The sequence below is a fragment of the Myodes glareolus genome, chromosome 5, assembly GCF_982192425.1.
Source record: "Myodes glareolus chromosome 5, mMyoGla1.1, whole genome shotgun sequence".
NCBI lineage: Eukaryota > Metazoa > Chordata > Mammalia > Rodentia > Cricetidae > Myodes > Myodes glareolus.
The window spans coordinates 21,429,418-21,449,788 of record NC_142030.1 but is presented as its reverse complement, the minus strand read 5'-3'; the positions used below and the strand labels follow the sequence as shown (position 1 = coordinate 21,449,788).

General features: G+C 37.0%; 1 protein-coding gene across 1 annotated transcript; it reads left to right on the top strand.

The window, feature by feature from the left end:
- The first annotated feature begins 16,121 nt into the window (after positions 1–16,121).
- On the top strand, positions 16,122–17,063 carry LOC125409697 (olfactory receptor 10J3-like). Its single transcript, XM_048448835.3, has one exon. It carries the CDS (start codon positions 16,122–16,124, stop codon positions 17,061–17,063), a length of 942 nt encoding a protein of 313 aa, XP_048304792.3.
- Positions 17,064–20,371: the final 3,308 nt, after the last annotated feature.

Below are 20,371 nucleotides of genomic sequence, written 5' to 3'. Positions count from 1 at the left end.
TAGAATATTTTGGAAGATGTTTGTTTTATGCTTATGCTATAAGTATAAGTTTATTGTTCTGCTCTTTCAATAATGTTTTTATGTATAATGTCAAGAAAATCAAATTAAGTGGAACTGATTGATAAAACAGGAACTGCTTTCTGGGGTGGTAACATTTATGTGGGTCCTACTCAAAGAATATACGGAAGTGTGTGGTATAAAAACTTTGTCACCTGTGCTATTCACTCCTCCTTGATTTTATTTGCATTTCTGTGGGACTGGGAGCATTTTAACAATGGTTTTGGTTATTTACACAAATCAACAAGGACTCAAAGTCTAGCTGTATCCTAAATGATTTTGAGCACATCTTGACAAAACTGTGGTGAAGTTAAAGGTGTCAGGTTGCAGCCTTTGTGGAAAGTAAGTAAGAAGACAGGAACATACACAGCCCTCTGTCAAAAACACTTTTGCATTCTGGTTTTGCAGTTTACTAATACTGCATTATAATCAGGGTAACTTTAAAACTCTGGAGGAACATCTTCTAAGAGGATGGAATATTCCACTTGACCCAGGAATAGTGAGTACACATAAGGAAAGAAAGAGTGTCAGTTACAGTGAGAGGTGTACAGTCCACAGTCCTGAGATCCATAACTGAGAACACAGACTGAAATGGAGAACATGTTAAAAGTTGAATATGTTTTGATCCTTTGTTGTTTTCTGTAGTGGTTTTTGTGTGTTGTAGAGAAATGTTTCCTTGTTATGAAGTGAAGTGTACACTTATATCTGAAGAATCGGAGCTAGGAGATTCCAATGAGAGAGAACAAGCAACATCTGTCTTGCTAAACCTAGTTTAGCTCACTAAATATGGTTTCTTCTAGCTCGATCCATTTACCTGTAGTTCATGATTTCATTTTTCTTTACAGATGAATTGTTTTTCATAATGTATATGTACCACAATTTCATTATCCAATTATCAGTTGAAGGACATATGTGTGGTTTCCATGTCCTAGCTAGTATAAATAGAACAACAATGTGGAGCCCAATCGCATAGGATACAACTACAAAGCATCTTCCACACCTAAGGCTTAGGCAATATTACAAGAGAGGGAACAGAAAGATTGTAAGAGCCATAGGTTCAGAGAGTTTGCTCTGAGACTGTGTCTCCTAGAAGTATCAGAAGCTACACACCTAAAGTCTCACCAAAATAAAACTAAGCATGAGCTAAAAAAAGGGACAACAAATATAGACATGCCAAAGTGGATGGGGGAAAGCCCACGAGACCTGACTCCTACACAAAGAACTATGGAAAATTAAGGAATGCTGAGACCTGGAGAAATACTTTTACTCAGAGAAAAGCACACCTATTTATTATCCAATACCAAAAACATATGTACAATTAACCCTGCACAGACTCAGCAGGATACAGTTAATAATTTATATGTTATATATGTTACTTATAACATACATATGTATATATAACACACATAACAAATGCTATGTAGTATATTATATATTCCTAAAATATATACTGATAAATATATCATTTTTGTATATATATTTTAATTACTGTTACATGAATATATGCATCTATACATATACAAAAACTATTTTTCTCAATTTGAAGAGAACAAGGAGAGGAATATGGGAGCCTTTGGTGGGAGTAAGGAAAGAGAAATAATGTAATTAAATAATAATTAAAAAATAAAGGAAAATAGTTTAATATATTTTTCTTACTTTCAAGTAAAGGGAGATATATGTTGACAGAAACCCGGTAAACGTATAGTTTACTTTTTAGGATGAATTTAAACTCTAGAAAAACACAGTTGCTAAAATTGTAAGCACTTTAACTACAACTTAGATAATAGTTATTAATGAACAGAACTCCAAAATTTCACAAAAATTATAGGTTGTTCCTAAACACTTTTTGGTTAATTTTCAGAAGACTTTAAGATCTCTGCTTTAAAAGAGAGTTCAATACAGTCCACTTTGTCTATGATGGAATGCGAGAATGGATGCTTTGATATGAGGAAGGAGCTTCTCTCTCACTGTTGTCATCTATACTGGGGAACAAATGCCCAGAGGTTCTTACAACTTGTGTCTGATCCTGTGGTATGATTCTGTAGAGGTAATACATCTCTTATGAAATGCTGGAGATTGGACAAGACTGTGGAAATGAACAAGTCTTTTCATCGAAATAAACATATTTCACTTTACAGAAATATAATGATACGTTGAGTTTGGTCTGGAATGAATAGTCCTGCGTTTGTGCCTAGATTTGTAGCATTGATGGTGGTTTTATTTCTGTAACATTTGGTCAAAATACATTTAAATATGGTTGCCTCCAGTTCTGGTGAACTTGGTTCAAAGCTGTTGAGTCTAAGTCTGATGGTACATGTAATACTAACTCTTTTCTGAAGTCATCTGTTGGATATTGGAGTACATCCCCAGCTTGTATCAATCAGGGCTTGCATATACATTTCTCCAAGTGGTGGGAGAACACTGAACTGAGGCTCTCAGTGACTCCCCATCAGGAATAATTCTTGCTAAGGAACCCTAGTCTCTAAGTTTCTACTTAGTTTTGGGTGCATGTTGCCACCGGTGACTTTCTATTTCAGGGAATTGAACCTCTTTGATGACTATGAAGCGATATCCTAGTTACAGAATGAGTGCTCATCTGAGATAGTTTGAGTTTTTTTTTTTTACTGTGACTGTCTATCATTTCTTTTGCTTTTCATCCCTTCTTTCTCTTTGACAGAGTATCAGGGAGCACCCAACAATGAACTTGATGCATTTAAGTGTATATCTCACCTCTAAAGTATGTTACCAGTGCCTCTAAAGTATACTATTTAAGATTCCATTTCTAGAACAATGATTGGCATAAGACAATTGCTCAAATTTTTAGCTATGATATATTGTAGTAAAAAGTTTTAAAAATGATTCTATCATGTTTATTGAGCTAAATTCACTGTGACTCAATTTAGTTGTCAACAACACAATATTATCTTCTTGAAAAAAAACTGGTTATGAATAAAAAGATCAAGAAAAACTTTTTTCTTTTTTCTTTTATTTGGCTTCTATCGATTCCTTCTGGACAGTTTATTTTCACTGCAGCCTGATGTCTCTACGTCTAGAAGACAGTTTCAAGCATAGTGATGTGCTAAAATTCAGCAATAACGAAACGTGCTCAAAGGATGCCTACCCTTCCCAATGTGTGAGAAAGAAAGAGCACATCATGTAAACGATGTCAGTGAATGTGCTTGATAGTTTTATGTCAGCTTGACACCTTTTTCCACAACTTCTTTCGGTCATGGTGTTTCATCACAGCAATAGAAACTCTGACTAAGGCCAGTTGGTCTGAGTGTGGTATCATTATGATAGACACAACTATGTCATTGTAGGGAGGATTTTGGGAGGACTTTGGAATTTTGTGTAAGAAAAAACATTGACCATTCAATGCTTGGTGGGATTATCTGAAGAGGCTGGAAAGATAAGACTGTTGAAGGCAATGCAGAGGATGGAGGCCAGACATATAAAGATTCAGAGTGAAGTTTAAGGACTATTGGGGCCATTTGTTATTTTCAATTAAGATTCTTGTGGTTCTGGTTAGCTGGGTCTGCAGAATAAACTGTGATTTTTTTTATTTCTATTTATTTATTTATTTTGGTTTTTTGAGACAGGGTTTCTCAATTAAGAAAATGTCTCCATAAGATTCTAAGTACTTTAAGAAGCAGATTGAGAAATTTATAAGGAGCCAGCCATTGAACAACATTGCTTCATAGCCTCGGCATCAGCTCCTGCCTCCAAGATTTGGCACTGCTTAAGTTCCCGTCCTGAATTTCTTTGATGATGAACTCTGATGTGGAAGAATAAGCATAGACGCTTCCTCCCCAACTTGCTTTTGCTCATAGAGTTTCATCACAACAGTAGAAACACTAACGAAGACAGTGAAGTACATAGTTTCCATGGACACATCAGCAGAGCACAGCTTTACAGTGGGAGTGTTATGGCAGTTGATGAAGCACCAGATAGGAACATAGACTTGGTAAGTAGTTACCTAGAGCTGGGCAGGTAATCTAATGCTAGAAGACAGCTCAGCTCTGTTTGGTCATTCAGGTATTTGGGTTTCCAGTTGCCTCTGCCAGGCTCATCAGAAAGCATCACTTGTGGGTTCAAAAAGTGCTCTTTCTCCTCTTTTTCCATTTAATAACAATTAGGGTGATCATGTCCTCTATCCAATGGGTTCAATTTCCAAACACGCTGTCTAGGTGAATGATTTTTCTATCTCTGTACTGGAGGTTGACTATGGACTTTTTCTTTCATTGGCCACAAGGGAAGATATGGAGAGAGTAGATAACCTTGTCTTGTTCCTGATTTTGGTAAAAACTACTTTGAGTTTCTTTCCATTTAATTTGATGTTGGCTTGCTATATATTCTTTTACTGTATTTAGGTATTTTCCCTGAATCCATGATATCTCCAAGACTTTTACTATGAAGAGGTGTTGTATTTTGTCAAAGGATTTTTCAACTTTTAATGTGATGATCATGTGGTCTTTTTCTTTCAGTTTGTTTATATGCTGGATTACATTGACAGGTTTTTTTTTTCTTTTTTTACGTGCTGAACCATTGTTGGATCTCAGGGATGATGCCCACTTGATCATGATGCATGATTATTTTTGATATGTTCTTGGATTTGATTTGCCATAATTTTATTGAGTATTTTTGTATCAAAGTTCATGAGGAAAACTGGTCTGAAATTTGCTTTCTTTTTTAAGTCTTTGTGTGGTTTTAGTGTCAGGGTAACTGGGTCTTTCCTGATTGGGAGACTTTAAATGACTGCTTCTATTTCCTCAGAAGTTATAGGTCTGTTAAAATTTTTTATCTGATTTTGATTTAAATTTGGTGTGTGATGCCATTCATGAAATTTGTCCATTTGTTTTAGGTTTTCCAATTTTGTGGAGTACAAATTTTTGAAGTATGACCTAATGATGTCTGGATTTCCTTAGTGTCTGTTGTTATGTACCCCTTTTCATTTCTGATTTTGTGAATTTGAATATTCTCTCTCTGCCTTTTAGTTAGTTTGCATAAGGATTTGTTTTTCTGTAGATTTTCTCTAAGAACCAACTCTTCATTTCATCAGTTCTTTCTATTGTTCTCTTCGTTTCTATCTTATTGACTTTAGCCATCAATTTGATTATTTCCTGCCACCTACTCCTCTTAGATGAATCAGCTTCCTTTTGTTCTAGAGTTTTTAATGTGTGTTGTTAAGTCCCTAGTAAGAAATTTCTCCAAATTCTTCATGAAGGTATGTAGTACTATGAGCTTCCTTCTTAGCACCTCTTTTATTGTGTCCCATAAATTTGGGTGTGTGTACATTAATTTTCTTTGAATTCTAGAAAGTCTTTAATTTCTTTCCTTATTTTTTTCACTCAGTAGTAATTCAATTTAGAGTTGTTCAATTTCCATGAGTTTGTAGGTTTTCTGTGGTTTGGGTTGTTGTTGAACTCCAGCTTTAATAAATGGTGATCTGATCAAATACAAGGGATTATTGACTTAGTCATGAAATATCTTGTTTTTCCCATCTATGATGATTGAAAGTTTTGCTGGGTATAGTGGTTTGGTCTGGCATCCATGGTCTCTTAGAGTCTGCAAGAGGTCTCTGTTGGTTCTTCTGATTTTTAAAGTCTTCATTGAGAAGTCTGGTGTAATTCTGATAGGTCTGCCTTTATATGTTACTTGACCTTTTTCCTTTGCAGCTTTTAATAGTCTTTCTTTATTCTGTATGCTTAGTGGTTTGATTATTGGTTGCGAATGTGACTTTTTATGATGCAATCTATGTGGTGTTTTGTAAGTTTCATGTATCTTTATAGGTATGCCTTCCTATATGTTGAAAATTTTTTCTTCTATTATTTTGTTGAATATGTTTTCTAGGCCTTTGATCAGGGATTTTTCTCCTACTTCTCTCCCTATTATTCCTAGGTATGGTCTTTTAATAGTGTTCCAGATTTCCTGAATGTTTTGTGTTAGGAATTTTTTAGATTTTACTATTTCTATGACTTATGCTTCTATATCCTTTATCATATCTTCAATTCCTGAGATCCTCTTTTCCATCTTTTGTAATCTGTTGATGATGCTTGCATCTGTAGTGTCTGATTGCTTCCCCAGGTTTTCCATTTCCAGAATTCCCTCAGTTTGTGTTTTCTTTATTTTTTCTGTTTCCATTTTCAAATCTTGAACCATTTTATTTGCTTTCATCAACTATTCTCTTTTTTCTTGGTTTCCTTGACATTCTGTAAGAGATTGATTTCCTCCAGTATTTTAGTTGTCTTTTCCTCCATTTTGTTAAGAGATTTTTCTATTTTCTCTTTAAGGATCTCTATCATCTTTATAAACTTATTTTCCCATGTTTCAGCTGCATTGAAATGCTCAGGTCTTGCTGTCTTAGGAAAGCTGAATTTTGATGGTGACATATTGACTTTTCTGTTATTGATTTTGTCCTTACACTGGAATTTAGCCACATAGATTTGGGGTGGTTATAGGTCTAGGTGTTGATTTCTGTGTTTGTCTTTGTGGAATTGGTGTTTTGTTCCTTGTTTTATGTTTTCTCTATGTTCTTCTAGCCTATATGGCTAACAGTTATGGTGATTGATGAGTCTTCAGGGACAGAAGTGTGTCTTTACTGGTGTTTTGGGGGCCTGTATTGCTTGATCTGGTTTGGCCTCTGGTAAAGCCAAAGTCTTCTTAGTCTCTAGATCCAGCATGGCCTCCATTAAAGCCTAAATCTTCTTCTGGGGTACCTAGGACCAGCCTGGCTGCTGATAGAGCTGCTGGTGTTGTTTTTCTAACTGGTGTGTGCTGTGTTTCGGTCTATGGAGTCTCGTGGTGTTCTAGAAAAGGGCTTCTTATCCACTGGTGAGGGTGGTTGTCTTCTGGAGTTGGGGAGCAGATCTAGATGTGAGGCTGGAGGCTAGCTAAGACTGTGTAGGCTTGAGAAAGGGTCACTAGGAACATAATTTTGGAGGGCTGAAGTTCCTTTGGTAATTGGGTCACTCACTGATTAAGGAACTTCTGTTCCTTAGTGGCAGAAGTCCATTGGGATTAGAGGTAAAGACCCAGTGTCAGCAATGCTAAGGATGAACTGAGATCATGTTGGCCTAGAGAAGGGTCATGGTAGACAGAATGCGTGATGGGTGAATATAGTTCTGCAGACAGTTGGGCCACTCACCATTTTTGGCTTGTGTGATCTCATCCTGCTTGAAAGAAGTCTTTTTGGTTTGGTGGGAGGGCCCAACCTCAAGGCTAGAGACAAGTTGGGATGACATGGGCTTGGGGAAGTCTTTTCAGGGGTCACATTAATGGGGTATAAGTTTTATTTGTTTGTAGAACATACTTTCGCTTTGATATAGAAAAAATATTTTATAAAATATGAAATCTAAACAATAAGTATAAATGGATAATTTAAGAAACACAAAATATTGACGTTCTAGTCCAGTTTCCAATATTCTTTCTGGAATATAAATGAGTTGTTATGAAGGAAAAAAGATTAAATAAAGAATTGGACACAGACACAAAACAAACCTCAGATTTAGATACACAAATGAGCTTACAAGAGACCTGGGAGATCAGTGATGCTGTATGAAAAGAAACCCATTTTTCTCTGCATGGGGAATAGAGCTCCTGAGCATCCGTACCTGAATAATCACAACATAGAAACACAGTGATGAAGTAATGAGTGACAAAAATTTAGGGATGAAGGAAACCTTAGATATGACCTTGTCCTAGCTTCTCTTTTCTAGAGAAAAATAGAACCTTAGTTATTCGTAAAACATATATGTTTTAACTTCACAGATAGGAGCAACTTGAACATATGCTCTGAACATGACAGAGTCCATGAATTATGCGAATTATGATACTCAAGATTCTACGGATTCTCAGGAGATGTGTGTCAAGCTGGTCAAGTCTCAAAATTTCTACTCACAGGAAGAATTTTGCAGTTTGTATTAAGGAACATTTGGCCTTAGACCTATGTCTGAGAGTTTGTGCTGTTGTCCAGGGGCTGATATACATACACATTGTGGGGAACACTGTGGAGAAACACAACCTTAATGAATGTGGTCTGAAAGCTGAGTCCTGAAATATGACCTGCAACAGTATAAGAACCTTCCTGTGGATCCCTGAAGGGCTACTCCCTAAGGATCTTGTCTTATCTTTCTGAACTGTAATAATGGAAAAAAGTGATCGATATTAAAAAGAGATCTCCTATAAAATCTGAGCGTAAAGAATGATAAGGCTTGGAACAAGGAAAGACAAGAAGGAAGGGAAAAGGGGAGAACAAAAGTAAGAGACAAAGAAAAAATATATTCAAGAACTTTCTCTGTATTTGAAACCAAAACGTTCCTTAGTAAAAAACAGAGTTGTAGGTCTTATGAATATCAATAAGTTTCTTTTCCAGATATTCTACCTCATGGCAGTACAATTTAGAGTATGAGTAATTTTAAAACCATCTTGTCACTGACTACCTCATGTTCATAACTATTTGTTCCCCTTTTCCTTAGTTCTTTCCTTGACAATTATCTCAGGGACAGGGAGAATATGGTGGTAGATCTCCATAGAAGTTAGAAGTTATAAAATATTTATAAATATGCGATACAAAAAGCATTTATAGATACAACCTCTTAATTGATTTTGAGATGAGTCTAAGAGCATGGTGGGATTACAGTTATCACTCCTTTAAGAAATGAAATCCTGAGGTCATAGTAGCCCCAGGAAGACAAACTTAGAAAATGGATCTGAATTTGCATCTTCCATGTTTTCTTCTGCCTGGATTACTCTTCCTAAATGATGGTTGATCAAAAGGCAGAAACTTAACACCATTCACTTAGCGATAAAAATTTATCTCATTATCATGAAATATGTAAATTGGAAAATAATCCCTTAAGAGTCTGAGTTCAGATATGGGAGTTCTCATTAATATGACTTACTGGACTTTTCCAAGTTGTATAAAGACATGTGATACAAATTCAATAACAAAATTTTGATTCCTTTTTAATGGGTATTTCACTGAGTTTGGAACTCATTCAGCAGCTATTTTCTTTCACCAGTTTGAAAATGTCCTTCCAATAATAATATAATATAATATAGTATAATATAATATAATATAATATAATATAGGTGGAAAAACTAAACTGAATGCTGGGAGAAAGAAGGCGGAGTCAAGTGATGCCATGTAGCTGTCACCAGGAACAGACCACCTTGCCAGTAAGCCACAGGCACATGGTGATATACAAATTAATAGAAATGGGTTAAATTAAGATGTAATAACTAGCCAATAAAAATCTAGAGCTAAGAGCCCAAGCAGTAATTTAAATAATATAGTTTCTGTGTGATTATTTTGAGGCTGAGAAGCCAAAAGCAAACAAGTGGCCTCTTACTACAACTGATATCTTATAACACAACACCTTGTTTATTCAAAGTGTCTGAAGAACTATGTATTTCTCCAGTATGGTTATGTGGACCTTTAACTTTAACTTCTTTTTTTGTGCCTTTAACTGTATGTATCATTCTATATAATGTAGAATAAGACAGATCTCTAGGTAATTCATTTTAACATGGAAGCAATATTCTATCATCTTTGCTATACTATATTAGAAATTTGGCAAGTCCAGTTCTGTCCATGGTATAATAAAGGGTTTTACACACAGGTAAAACTCATTGTGGATCATCTTGGGGAGGGTTTATAACATTTGAAGTCATCTTAAAGTTGTATCTTGTTGAGTTCACAGAGTGATTTTTATTGGTCTGTCCCTATGGTGTGTTTTGCCTTCTGCTTGACATTTAGCTCTTTGTTCCTTTCTTCTGCTGCATCTGGAAAGTTCTGTTGCATTCTGAACAACTATCAGAAGTCAAATATTTTTCCTGATAATGGTCAAATGATAAATAATTTAAGGTTTTTGACCAAATCTCTATTGCATTAAATTTTGCAAAGGTAATTCAAAATGGCTATAAATAATACATACTATTAAGCCACTGAAAATCAACTTAACATTGTGATTACTAAAATTAAACTATCACATACTTTTTGTTTCAAAAAATCTTTCCTTTTGTTTGTTATTAATTGATTGTAAATTCTGAACTCTTTTATATCTTGCTGTCTGTACACAAACAGATGTTGGTTCCATCAACTGGCAGGCCACGGTTTCTTATCCCTGCTTTATATGAATAAATTATAAAGACAAATTGAAGCTCTAGATTACATTATCTTCCTGTAGTAGGAATTTTATTGTACTCCCTGGCAGGTGGTAGTAGGGACAAGATCCTATTTATCTAACTGGGGACTAAGTTAACTTGACTCTAGTTTCAATTTTTGTGGGGGTTAATTTGTTTCCACTGCCTCTTCCACATATAAGCACACATGGGGACTGCAGATGCTCTGCCAGTTTCTAGATTCTATTGACCAAGGACTACAAACACCAAATGACAGTTTCTCAAAGAGACCACAGAGAGATGAATGTCAGACGAACACATTTATTTACATCCCTTCTTTCTAAATGCTTGATTCTTAAAGAATGTAATTATCTCTATATCACTCAGTGATGATAGCATTGCTTTAGGGTTGCAGTAGAAATGACTATATAAAGCAATAAAGAGTGGAAGGCTGAAAAGAACCCTGGTAAAGAATCAATGACTCTAGGTCTCCTGCTGAACTCAGTTTCTTAAACACACACACACACACACACACACACACACACACACACACACACTTCTTGCATTAGTGTGAGGTGATGTAAAACAATGGGAAGAACTCAGAGTGTGTTGCAAAATCTGGCAGAGAACCAGAGTCATTTTACTTTATGATGTCATCACTAAGAGATGAATAAACAAAGGTCTGAATGAGAAAATTCATCACCTTAAACATCTGTCTACTCAACAAAAAGCATGAAATTACATTCTATGGAAAATGTATCAGTCCTCCTATTCTCTGTTCAGTATTACAAACTGACTTCTTAGTTTGTTATCTCTGACAATTTCACTATCATTGAAAACAACTTCAAGGTTGAATATTATAGAATCTAAACAGCCTCACAAATGTGAAAATGAGTCCTTATTTTTGTTTATTTTAAAATTATAGATTAATACCTATTTGGGCTATGGAAATCAAATGATTGAAGGGTATCAAGGATAACCAGTGAGACTCAGGTTTGGGGCCAACTTGAGCAAAAACTTCAGAATGAGTGTAGAGTATGAGGTGATTGAGCAGAGATGAGAAATATCAGTTTAAAAGTTCACACAACAGATTCTGGGACAGGATTAATGTTTCCACCTAGACACCTTAAAGTGGCTTCAAGTGTCAAAGTACCAGAAATCATGCCTGTGTATGTCTGACTCTAAAGATCCTTGCTCAAACTCTATTTGATAGCTGCTTCTGCTCTCTTCTTAGAATTCACCAGACCATAAGATCCCTTCTATTGGCATTGGAAAAATGAACAGAAAGCATAGCCTAGATCTCAACAGGATGCTGACCCAGTCCTAGATGGAAAATTAACCTTTTAACCAGAGAGATAGCTCCTAATAACTCAACCAGCTCTCTTCTCCCAAGGGCGAGTGTCAGGGTTACATAATGAACTGCTTCAGTAGCGAGGTCTCAAGACACCATACTGTTCATAGCTCATTTTCTTCCATTAATCATTAGGGAGTAAAAAGGGTTATTTGGGAGAAAGATATCCAAGATACCACCAGAAGTTTGAGCTTTATTACCCTCCTCCCATTTAGTGTTACTGCTTTGTGATCTACAGACAAGCTCACAGCGGGTAGGACTAGAAAACCTGGAGAAACTTAGACTTAGTCTTTTGTTTAGGTGTCGTTCGCAGGATGGCTGGTATTGTCTCTCTCTTCTGAAGTAGCCACTTTCAAGTGTGGTTTCTTGGAGGCTTGTCAGCATGTCGACAGACCAGGGGGTTCTTAAACCTCAGTAACTCTGTAACAAACTCTGTGTGTTTGGTAATATATAATTGTTTTTGTTAAGTAACTTAAAGTTGAGTAACTGGCAGGTTTTAGATATTTTTAAAAAAAGCATTGACAAAAATCTCAGGAACATTTTTGTATCTGTTAGTAAAAAACATCTATAATATATTATTATAGATGATAAAGATTTCAAAATGATGGATGGGAATTGGGCTTGAACACAGCTCTCTAGAAGATCTGAGAAGCTATCTACCTGGTGAGTCTTAATTTATTTTCTGTTAAGAGGGGGAGCACTTACAAGAAACAATAATTTGTCACATCTCCATCCCAGTGGCAGTCTATAGAAGAAGGCTATCATGGCCTCTCATATGGCCTATATGGGTCTGTCTGGAATACAGATGAATATATCATATAATATGGTAAAGAGAGAATAAAATACTTGAAGGGCTTTGCATTACGTCTTTTGTCCAAAGCATTTCAAGAACACAAGTTCCATGACCCCAAAGACCATCCTGATTTGTTTCTCTTCCACTATCACAGTTTTTATACTTTCAACCATTGAATACGTTGTACTGTCAAAGGCGCGGTTTTCCTGAAGGTAACCAAGCAAAGTTTGCTTTCAGCAAACTGATATGCAAAGGTGATTATTGAAGCATTCAAAAAATGCATCAGTAAATATATTCCCTTCTCTAAAATGACATAAACAATACACTCATCCAAAAATTTTCAGAGACAAGACTTGGTGCTAACTTTTATGCCATCTCCCTGATAGACAAGAAAGGCAATAAAAGCCCTCTAAACTAGAGCATTCTCTGATCCCTGTGCTTTCCGTCCAATTGCCACTCCCTCCTTTACCATTTCTCATCCTGTCCTTCTTACTTACATATCCAAGGCCTACATGAGTACCTCTACTCTTGTCAATGTCTCTAAGTTACTTACTCTTCTCTGTTTAAGAGGCAATTACATAATGCTAACAGGAGGTAAATTTTTAGGCTGTTAATAACTTTGAATAAGTAGACTGCAGAAGGAAGGAAAAAAATATTCAAGGCCATGAGCATAAAAGTACAGGTCTGGAAAATGCCTTTCATTCACTGAAATAAAATTAAGTTCTAAGAATAATGAACAGAAATTTCAATGTATGCAGGTATAATGGAAACCTGTTGTAAAGGAGTCATGTCCAAATTATCAGTTGCATACCAGACAAGGATCCTGATGAAACTGCCCAGTGTTCCCAGTTACAATAGTTGGCTAATCAGCCACCATAAAGTAAAATTTTGAGCACCATAAGCAAACTGTTAGAAACAAAATTGAAAATTGTATTTTATCTAATCCATACCCATGATAGGGCAATTCATATACCTATTTGTGATTCTGCCCGATGTACCTCCAGAAAGATTTCAAAGGCAAATGAGATGGGGAAATTAGAAAATTTATAAAATCAGGTTTGAAGTATTCAAAGGATTGTTTACAAGTACAGAAAGTTGTGATTGAATTTCAACTGGCTATGTTGTCACACAGGAAGGAATAACTACTAATAAAATGACTATTTATTATGGGCTTCCTGTTTGTCAAGTACCAGATCAAATTCTTCATCTGCATTAGACTGTTTAATCCGTGCCAGCCCTGTGCTTTATTACTATAATCAGTCTGCAAGTGAATTTGGAACATTGTGGTTAAAACTTTGAAGTGATTGAAGGAATTTATGCAGGAGTGTCCAATGAGTAGGTTTTCGTGAAAATATGATTACAGCATTCATGTAGAAGTGTGGACAATGATCAGCTCAACTGGAACGCGCAACGTGGATAGAGAAACAGTTTCAGTGATACAGGGCAGGATGATGGGCATCGGGTGTGGAGTGCTGGGGGAAGTGGGAAGAAGAGGGAAGACTGGGGTATTTCAGAAGACTATGCCATTAGGGCAGTGTGTAGGGAAAGAAAAGCATTTCCAGAACCTCAGATTTCTGGATGGAAGTAAAGGCTAAACCTGGTCAGAATGGGAGGGTATTCCGTCCTATTATAGCATCCTGTTCTGACTTCACCTTGGAGAAGACAACAGGTAGATGGTTCAGTTTTTTTTTTTATTCCTGACATTGTGTGAAATGTGGAAAAATAAAACATATCATAGAACTTCATTTCCTTCTTGGTTTAAATGAGTTTTCTCATTGCTTCCACATAGGAAAACCTATTCTTGTCTTGTCGAAGACTCTCAGTTCATTTTATCCCTCTTCTTTCCTTTGGCTAGAATTCTAGGAAGTGGCAGAATACATGTATTGAAACACTCTGAAGCCATTTTCAAGATGCCAGAGAACAACTATTACAGGTCCTGTAGAAAACTAGGTAGTGGCTTTGCTTCTTTTTAGGATCTTTGAGGATGACATGGTTAGATGGATGACAGGGCTAGGGAGGCAATATCTAGGACTAGACCAGGGCTCTGAGGTGGAAGGCTCCTTCTAGGGAATGTATCCAGCATGGGGTATTAGCTGAAATGTAGAAAGAATATTAGTTTCACACAATTTTATTTTTATCTTTATCTTTTACTAAATCGCTGGTTCGTATTCTTCCAGGTAGAGCTTTTCACATCAAGTATCATACTTTCTTTTGACCTAGATCCAGTTCTCTCAAGGTCAAGTAGTTTATTTAGAAATAATTATATTTCATTTTTTATTTTTGTGTGTGTGCACACATGCATGCATATGTCTACATGTGTGATGCCCACATGCACATGATGGTGTGTGTGTAAATCAAAAGACACCTTCTGGGAGCTCCACCATGTGGGTACTGGGACCAAGCTTCAAGCTTGGAATTTCATCACTGTGTCATCTTTCTGGAGCTATTTCTTTATTTCTTAAGGCAATTATCCTGAAGCATAATTGATATGCAATAAACCATGAATATTGAAAAATACAGCAGTTAGATTTGGACACCACAATTATGAAAAAGACATATCCTTGAACTTCAAACATTCCTTGGAGGGAATGCTTTATTGTGTGTTCTACCCTCTCAAAACGTTTAAAATTTGTAGCACAATGTTATTAACATAGTCATTATGTTATACAGAAAAATCTTAAGAAGTAATTCACATTACATACTGAAATGTTATAGTTGTCCAACAATTTTCCAGTTTCTCTATTCCAGTTACTGATAATTACTGATAATGCTAATTTACCCTATATTATTTTGAATACATTAAGTAACTCACACAAATTGTCCACCTCTGTCTTGCTTGTTTCACTTGCTTGATATACTTTAGATGAATCTTCATTGCTACAAATTTCAGAATTCCTTACTTTCAGAACAAACTATACCCTATTAACTAAATGTCATTTTTCTTTTGTTTTGTTTTGAGACAGGGTTTCTCCGTGCAGACCTGGCTGTCCTGGAACTCACTCTGTAGACCAAGCTGGTCTTGAACTCAGAGATCAGTCTGTCTCTGCCTTCCAAGTGCACCACAACAACCTATTTTAAATATTATTTTTAAGTCATTTTTTTGTCTACAGACACCTGAGTTGTTTCTCTAGATTAGCTATTGTGCATAGCACTATAATAAATATGAAAGTAAAGCTAACACTTTAGGTTTGTGGTTTAATTTAAGTAAGCATACAAAAAGTTATTTAACATCATTGATTTTTGAAAACTAAAATTAAAATATGCAACTAGATGTAACATCATAAAAATTAAGGTGTATATAAAACAAATTATAAGTATTATGAATTTGTGACTAATAATAAATAAATATTTTTAATATGTACAAGTGTTAAAAAAGGCTTGAATGAATGGAAGCCTTGTGCACTGTTGATGGAATATAAACAAAGCAAAATCACTGTTGAAAACCGTGGTAGAAATTTCATGAAGTTAAAATAAGATTAACATGTGACTCAAGAAACTGAAGATAGAATATTTTTACAACTCTCTTTTAATTTTGATCTACTTGGTTTTTTGTCTCCATCTGTGCTCTCAATCTCATGGTCATGTTGAAAAGTTCTACAGTCCCAAAGGAAAGGTCGCACAGAGAGGAAGCGTGAGCAGTTCTCCAGTAGCTGAGTCTTGAGACTCCGGGGCCTCCAGCCTTGCCCAGGGTAGACACATTCCTCACTGAAGACCTTGGTCCAGCCGACTCTGGTTCATGTTTGACCCATCACAGCTTTCTGTTCTGCCCCTAGCTCCCTGAAGTATACACTAGTCTCAATGTTAAAGTCAAACGCAACCTTTGTAGTTGAATTCCTCTTTGAAGGTTTCTCCAGCTTTAGTTGGCAGCACAGACTTGCTTTTTTTGTTGTTTTTCTAACATTGTACTTTCTGACTCTGTCTGGCAACGTGATCATCGTGACTATTATTCACTTGGATCACCATCTCCACACTCCCATGTACTTCTTCCTAGCCATATTGTCCATCTCTGATACCTGCTATACTGTGACCATTATACCACGGATGCTTTCTGACCTCCTCAATCCTTACCACACAATTGCCTTCCGAGACTGCGTGGTTCAGATCTTCTTTTATCTAACTTTTGGCATCAACAATTGTTTCCTACTCATGGTCATGGGATACGACCGTTATGTGGCCATCTGCAACCCCCTAAGGTATTCAGTCATCATGGGTAAGAAGTCTTGTGTCCACTTGGCAGCTGGGTCACTGGAAATTGGCCTAGGCATGGCTATTGTCCAGGTTACATCAGTGTTTAGCCTACCCTTCTGTGATGCCTTTGTTATTCCCCATTTCTTCTGTGATGTGAGACCTCTGCTGAAGCTGGCCTGCACAGATACCACTATCAATGAGATTATCAACTTGGTTGTCAGTGTCTGTGTCCTTATTTTACCCATGGGTGTGGTCTTCATCTCCTACATTGTGATCATCTCCACCATCCTTAAGATTGCCTCAGCTGAAGGTCGGAAGAAAGCTTTTGCTACCTGTGCCTCCCACCTCACAGTGGTCGTCATCCACTATGGCTGCACTGCAATCATCTACCTGAAGCCTAAGTCCCAGAGCTTGCTTGGGCAAGACAGACTCATCTCAGTGACTTACACGCTTATCACCCCTCTACTGAACCCTTTAGTTTACAGCCTGCGGAATAAGGAGGTCAAAGACGCCCTACGTAGAGCCATATGGCAAAAGCCACTTACATCTTAACTGGGCTCGTTTGCAAACTTAATTTCCTTCAGTTTGTGAATATGCACTTATTTTAAGTTGTTTTTAATAATGCCTTTACTTATGGTATCAAGAAGACCAGAATGTACTAATGGTTAATAATCTAGAGGCTTCCTTCAATGCCATCAGAATTCTCTGTGCTCTGCTCTAGAGGAATGAGATGATGATTTTTATATATTTAGTATAAGTAGAAAGAAAAATTATAAACCTGGTTACTTATATCCAGAGGCATGACAGACTTTTAATTGAAAGCTTTGGTCCAGCTATGTGTGTCATGGTTGACTAATCACTTCCCTGCCGAACTCCTTTAAACCTAGACCTTGCTCAAAGCCAGAGGCAAACTGCTTTGTGTATAGACCTGTTCATATATGCACATGGCTGCACTCTCCATGAAAATATTGTGAGTTGAAGTCATGTATCACACAGTTACTTTCAAGCCAATGACAGACTTCATAGATAAAGGCAGAAACCATAAAGCTTGTTGTGTACCCTAAGCGGGTACTACGTGTGGTGTGTAGCTACACTCTGCGATATTGTCACAATGACAAAACTGCTTACAAATTATTTCTCAGACTAGATCCTCATTGGTAGACAGACAAGACTGTATCAATTCAAATTTGCTAAAACACGAATTCATCAAATTTCTAAATCTGATATATATAACAATTATGGAAATAAGTGTAGAAAGACACGTGTGTTGTTGCTAAGGCTGCTGGTGCAGTCAGTATAAACACATATCTTATATCTTATATTCTGTTTCATGAATATTGCATTAATACTTTGTGATGACTTGAAGGATTTTTCAAGATACTTAAAGTATGTCTTTGAAGTGCAGGGCATCACAGTGGTAAGAAAGTAAAACAGCACCAGCTACAGAAAGTACAGGTGTGAGCTAACCACAATCCTATTATGCACACTTGAGTCAACTGAGACCCAGAATAAGACACACTGACAAGGTTAGCTTTGTCTACTCTTTCAATTCTGAAATAAAGAAAATGGGTACGGAAGGGTAGACATCACTGTGGAAAGAACATCAGATCCGCTGTTTGATAGTTGTGGAGCACACTCAGAGTAGTGAACAATCTGTGATTTAATTTAAGATAGCACGCATCTTTTGGGAAAAAAGAAAAGACGAGAATATGAAGTCTACACAGGGAATGAACATGGAGTGCTATGTCTTTACGACATGTCCAGATTTCCAGAAATGGTGAAGGTGGTTCCTTTTGGCGGAATTGATTAAAAGACATTTTAAAAAAATGGCTTAGCAATTCTGTTTAAGTAAAAATATAAAGTAAAGATGGGATGGGCAAATTTGTCAAAGACTGATGTACATCCCCACACATGAACTCTCTGGGTAACCTAGAATCCCAGAGTGAGGCTCTCAGTGAGTCCCCTTCAGGAATTTCCTTGCTAAGAATCTGCATCTCTGGGTTTTTATCATGTTTGGGGGATGGGCTGCCTTTAGTGGTTTGTGTGTTCCATGGTGTCTCCTCCCTATAATGATTACAAAGAGCTATCTCGGGTCCAGAACTGCCATCTGTGAGTTGGTTTAGAGCTTTTGCTGGGACCGTTTCACACTTCAGCTTTTCTCTTTCACCCCTGCTTCTTTCGCCCCGGCAGAGGTGGGGGTGCCACATTCAAGCCTCTGCCCTTGAGTTTGTCTCCTGGGGTCACCAATCTGCAGCTGTATTTTAGAATTCTGTTTCTAGAACAGCTGGCATGTGTGGAAAAACTAATTTTCAGCCTTAACGTATTCTAGTGCAGGTGGATGAGCTCTGTTCTTTCAGTTTTAAAATATATTTTTGCTACAAGTGCTGAGTTATATCTATCAGGACATAATAATTTTAAAATTTTGTTAAAAATGTTTGTGTCTGAATTTTCTGTAATTTCACCCGACCCCACAATATTGCAGAGAGGTTTACACCCACAGTCTGTACTGTACTGAACATCAAGACTGACAGTACACCTATGCCTTCTCAATTTTGAAAATGGAAGAATATGGATGTTACAAGTGGTATATATGAACAAGCTTGATAGCGATTCTGAGAGAATTAGTAGAGTATGGCTTTAATAGAAAATACTGTGACAACTGAAGCACCATATGGGGACAAGGACTTGTTAAGTAACAGTCCAGACCTGGGCAAGTGATTTAGGGCAGGAGACAAACTTTAAAGTCATCCATAGACCTAGGCTGCCTTGGGAGCTTGTGCCCACCACAGCAGGGAACTGCATCTCTGGATTTAGAGAGGTGCCCTTCTGTGCTTCATTTCCCATTTGATGAAGAGGTGTTAACCTTTCTTCTAAGAACTTACTTCCCAAACAGTCTTTCCTGGTACATCTTTTGCCACATCTTTATTCTGGAGGCATTCCAGGAGTTCATCTTCCAATGTCACAAGCCAGGAGATGTTCGTCTGTTTTTCCATTCCCTAAGTATCAGAAACTCATAAGGATTTGTGATTATGTTTTAAGAGAGAAAAAAAATGTTGCTTTATGCTCTGTCCTGGACAAATTTAGTACAGGTCAGAAGTGACCAAGTAGGACAAACAGGTAAATCAAGAAAGGAAATTTCTTGACTAACCTGTATAACATACTCACTCTTTGACATAGATCAAAATATTTCACATATATTTTAAAGAGACACTTTAAGAAAGAGTATAATTTGGGGTCCACAAACTATTAGAATAGTAATATAATTTTCTTAGTTACTTCTGAAATAAAATGCCAATGGCCGTGAAGGCAAAAGAGATAAAACAGAAATGGCAGGCACCGATCTAAAATCACCTGGGAATTTATAAATGAGAATCAGCACACCAAAGTGCTGACAGATCCGGGTGTCCAGTGATGAAGCATGAAAGGAAATCCACCCTGGCACTGGGCAGGAAATGACTGCTGAACACCTGAGTCTAGATGGTCACTGCATGTAAATGAGTAGCAGTGTCTGAGAAAAGGGAGACTCTAAGACCACATTGTCCAGTCTCTTCCCATTCAGGAAAAACAGAATCTCAAAGACTTACCAGTGGCCTGGCCCAATCCCAGCACCTAGTGAGAAGCAGCTTTGACTTCCATTCCTCTGCTCCACCCATGGCCATCCCAAGCTTGACTGGGGATACAGGGAGGCAAAAGTTAACCGTGATAGTCAGGATTTTAGATAGTCCTCAGATGTCTCTTGAGCTGATCAAGCCTGGAATTTCAGCCCACATCAAGCACCTCTCAGTTCCTAGCTCTGAGTATTTTGCATCGCAACCAAGTCTGAGATAAAGGAGGAACTTCCTGTTTAGCTCAGTGCCAGA

Bases quoted from the DNA above. Each gene is read 5' to 3' on its own strand.
- LOC125409697 (XM_048448835.3), top strand. From the start codon at position 16,122: ATGTTAAAGTCAAACGCAACCTTTGTAGTTGAATTCCTCTTTGAAGGT.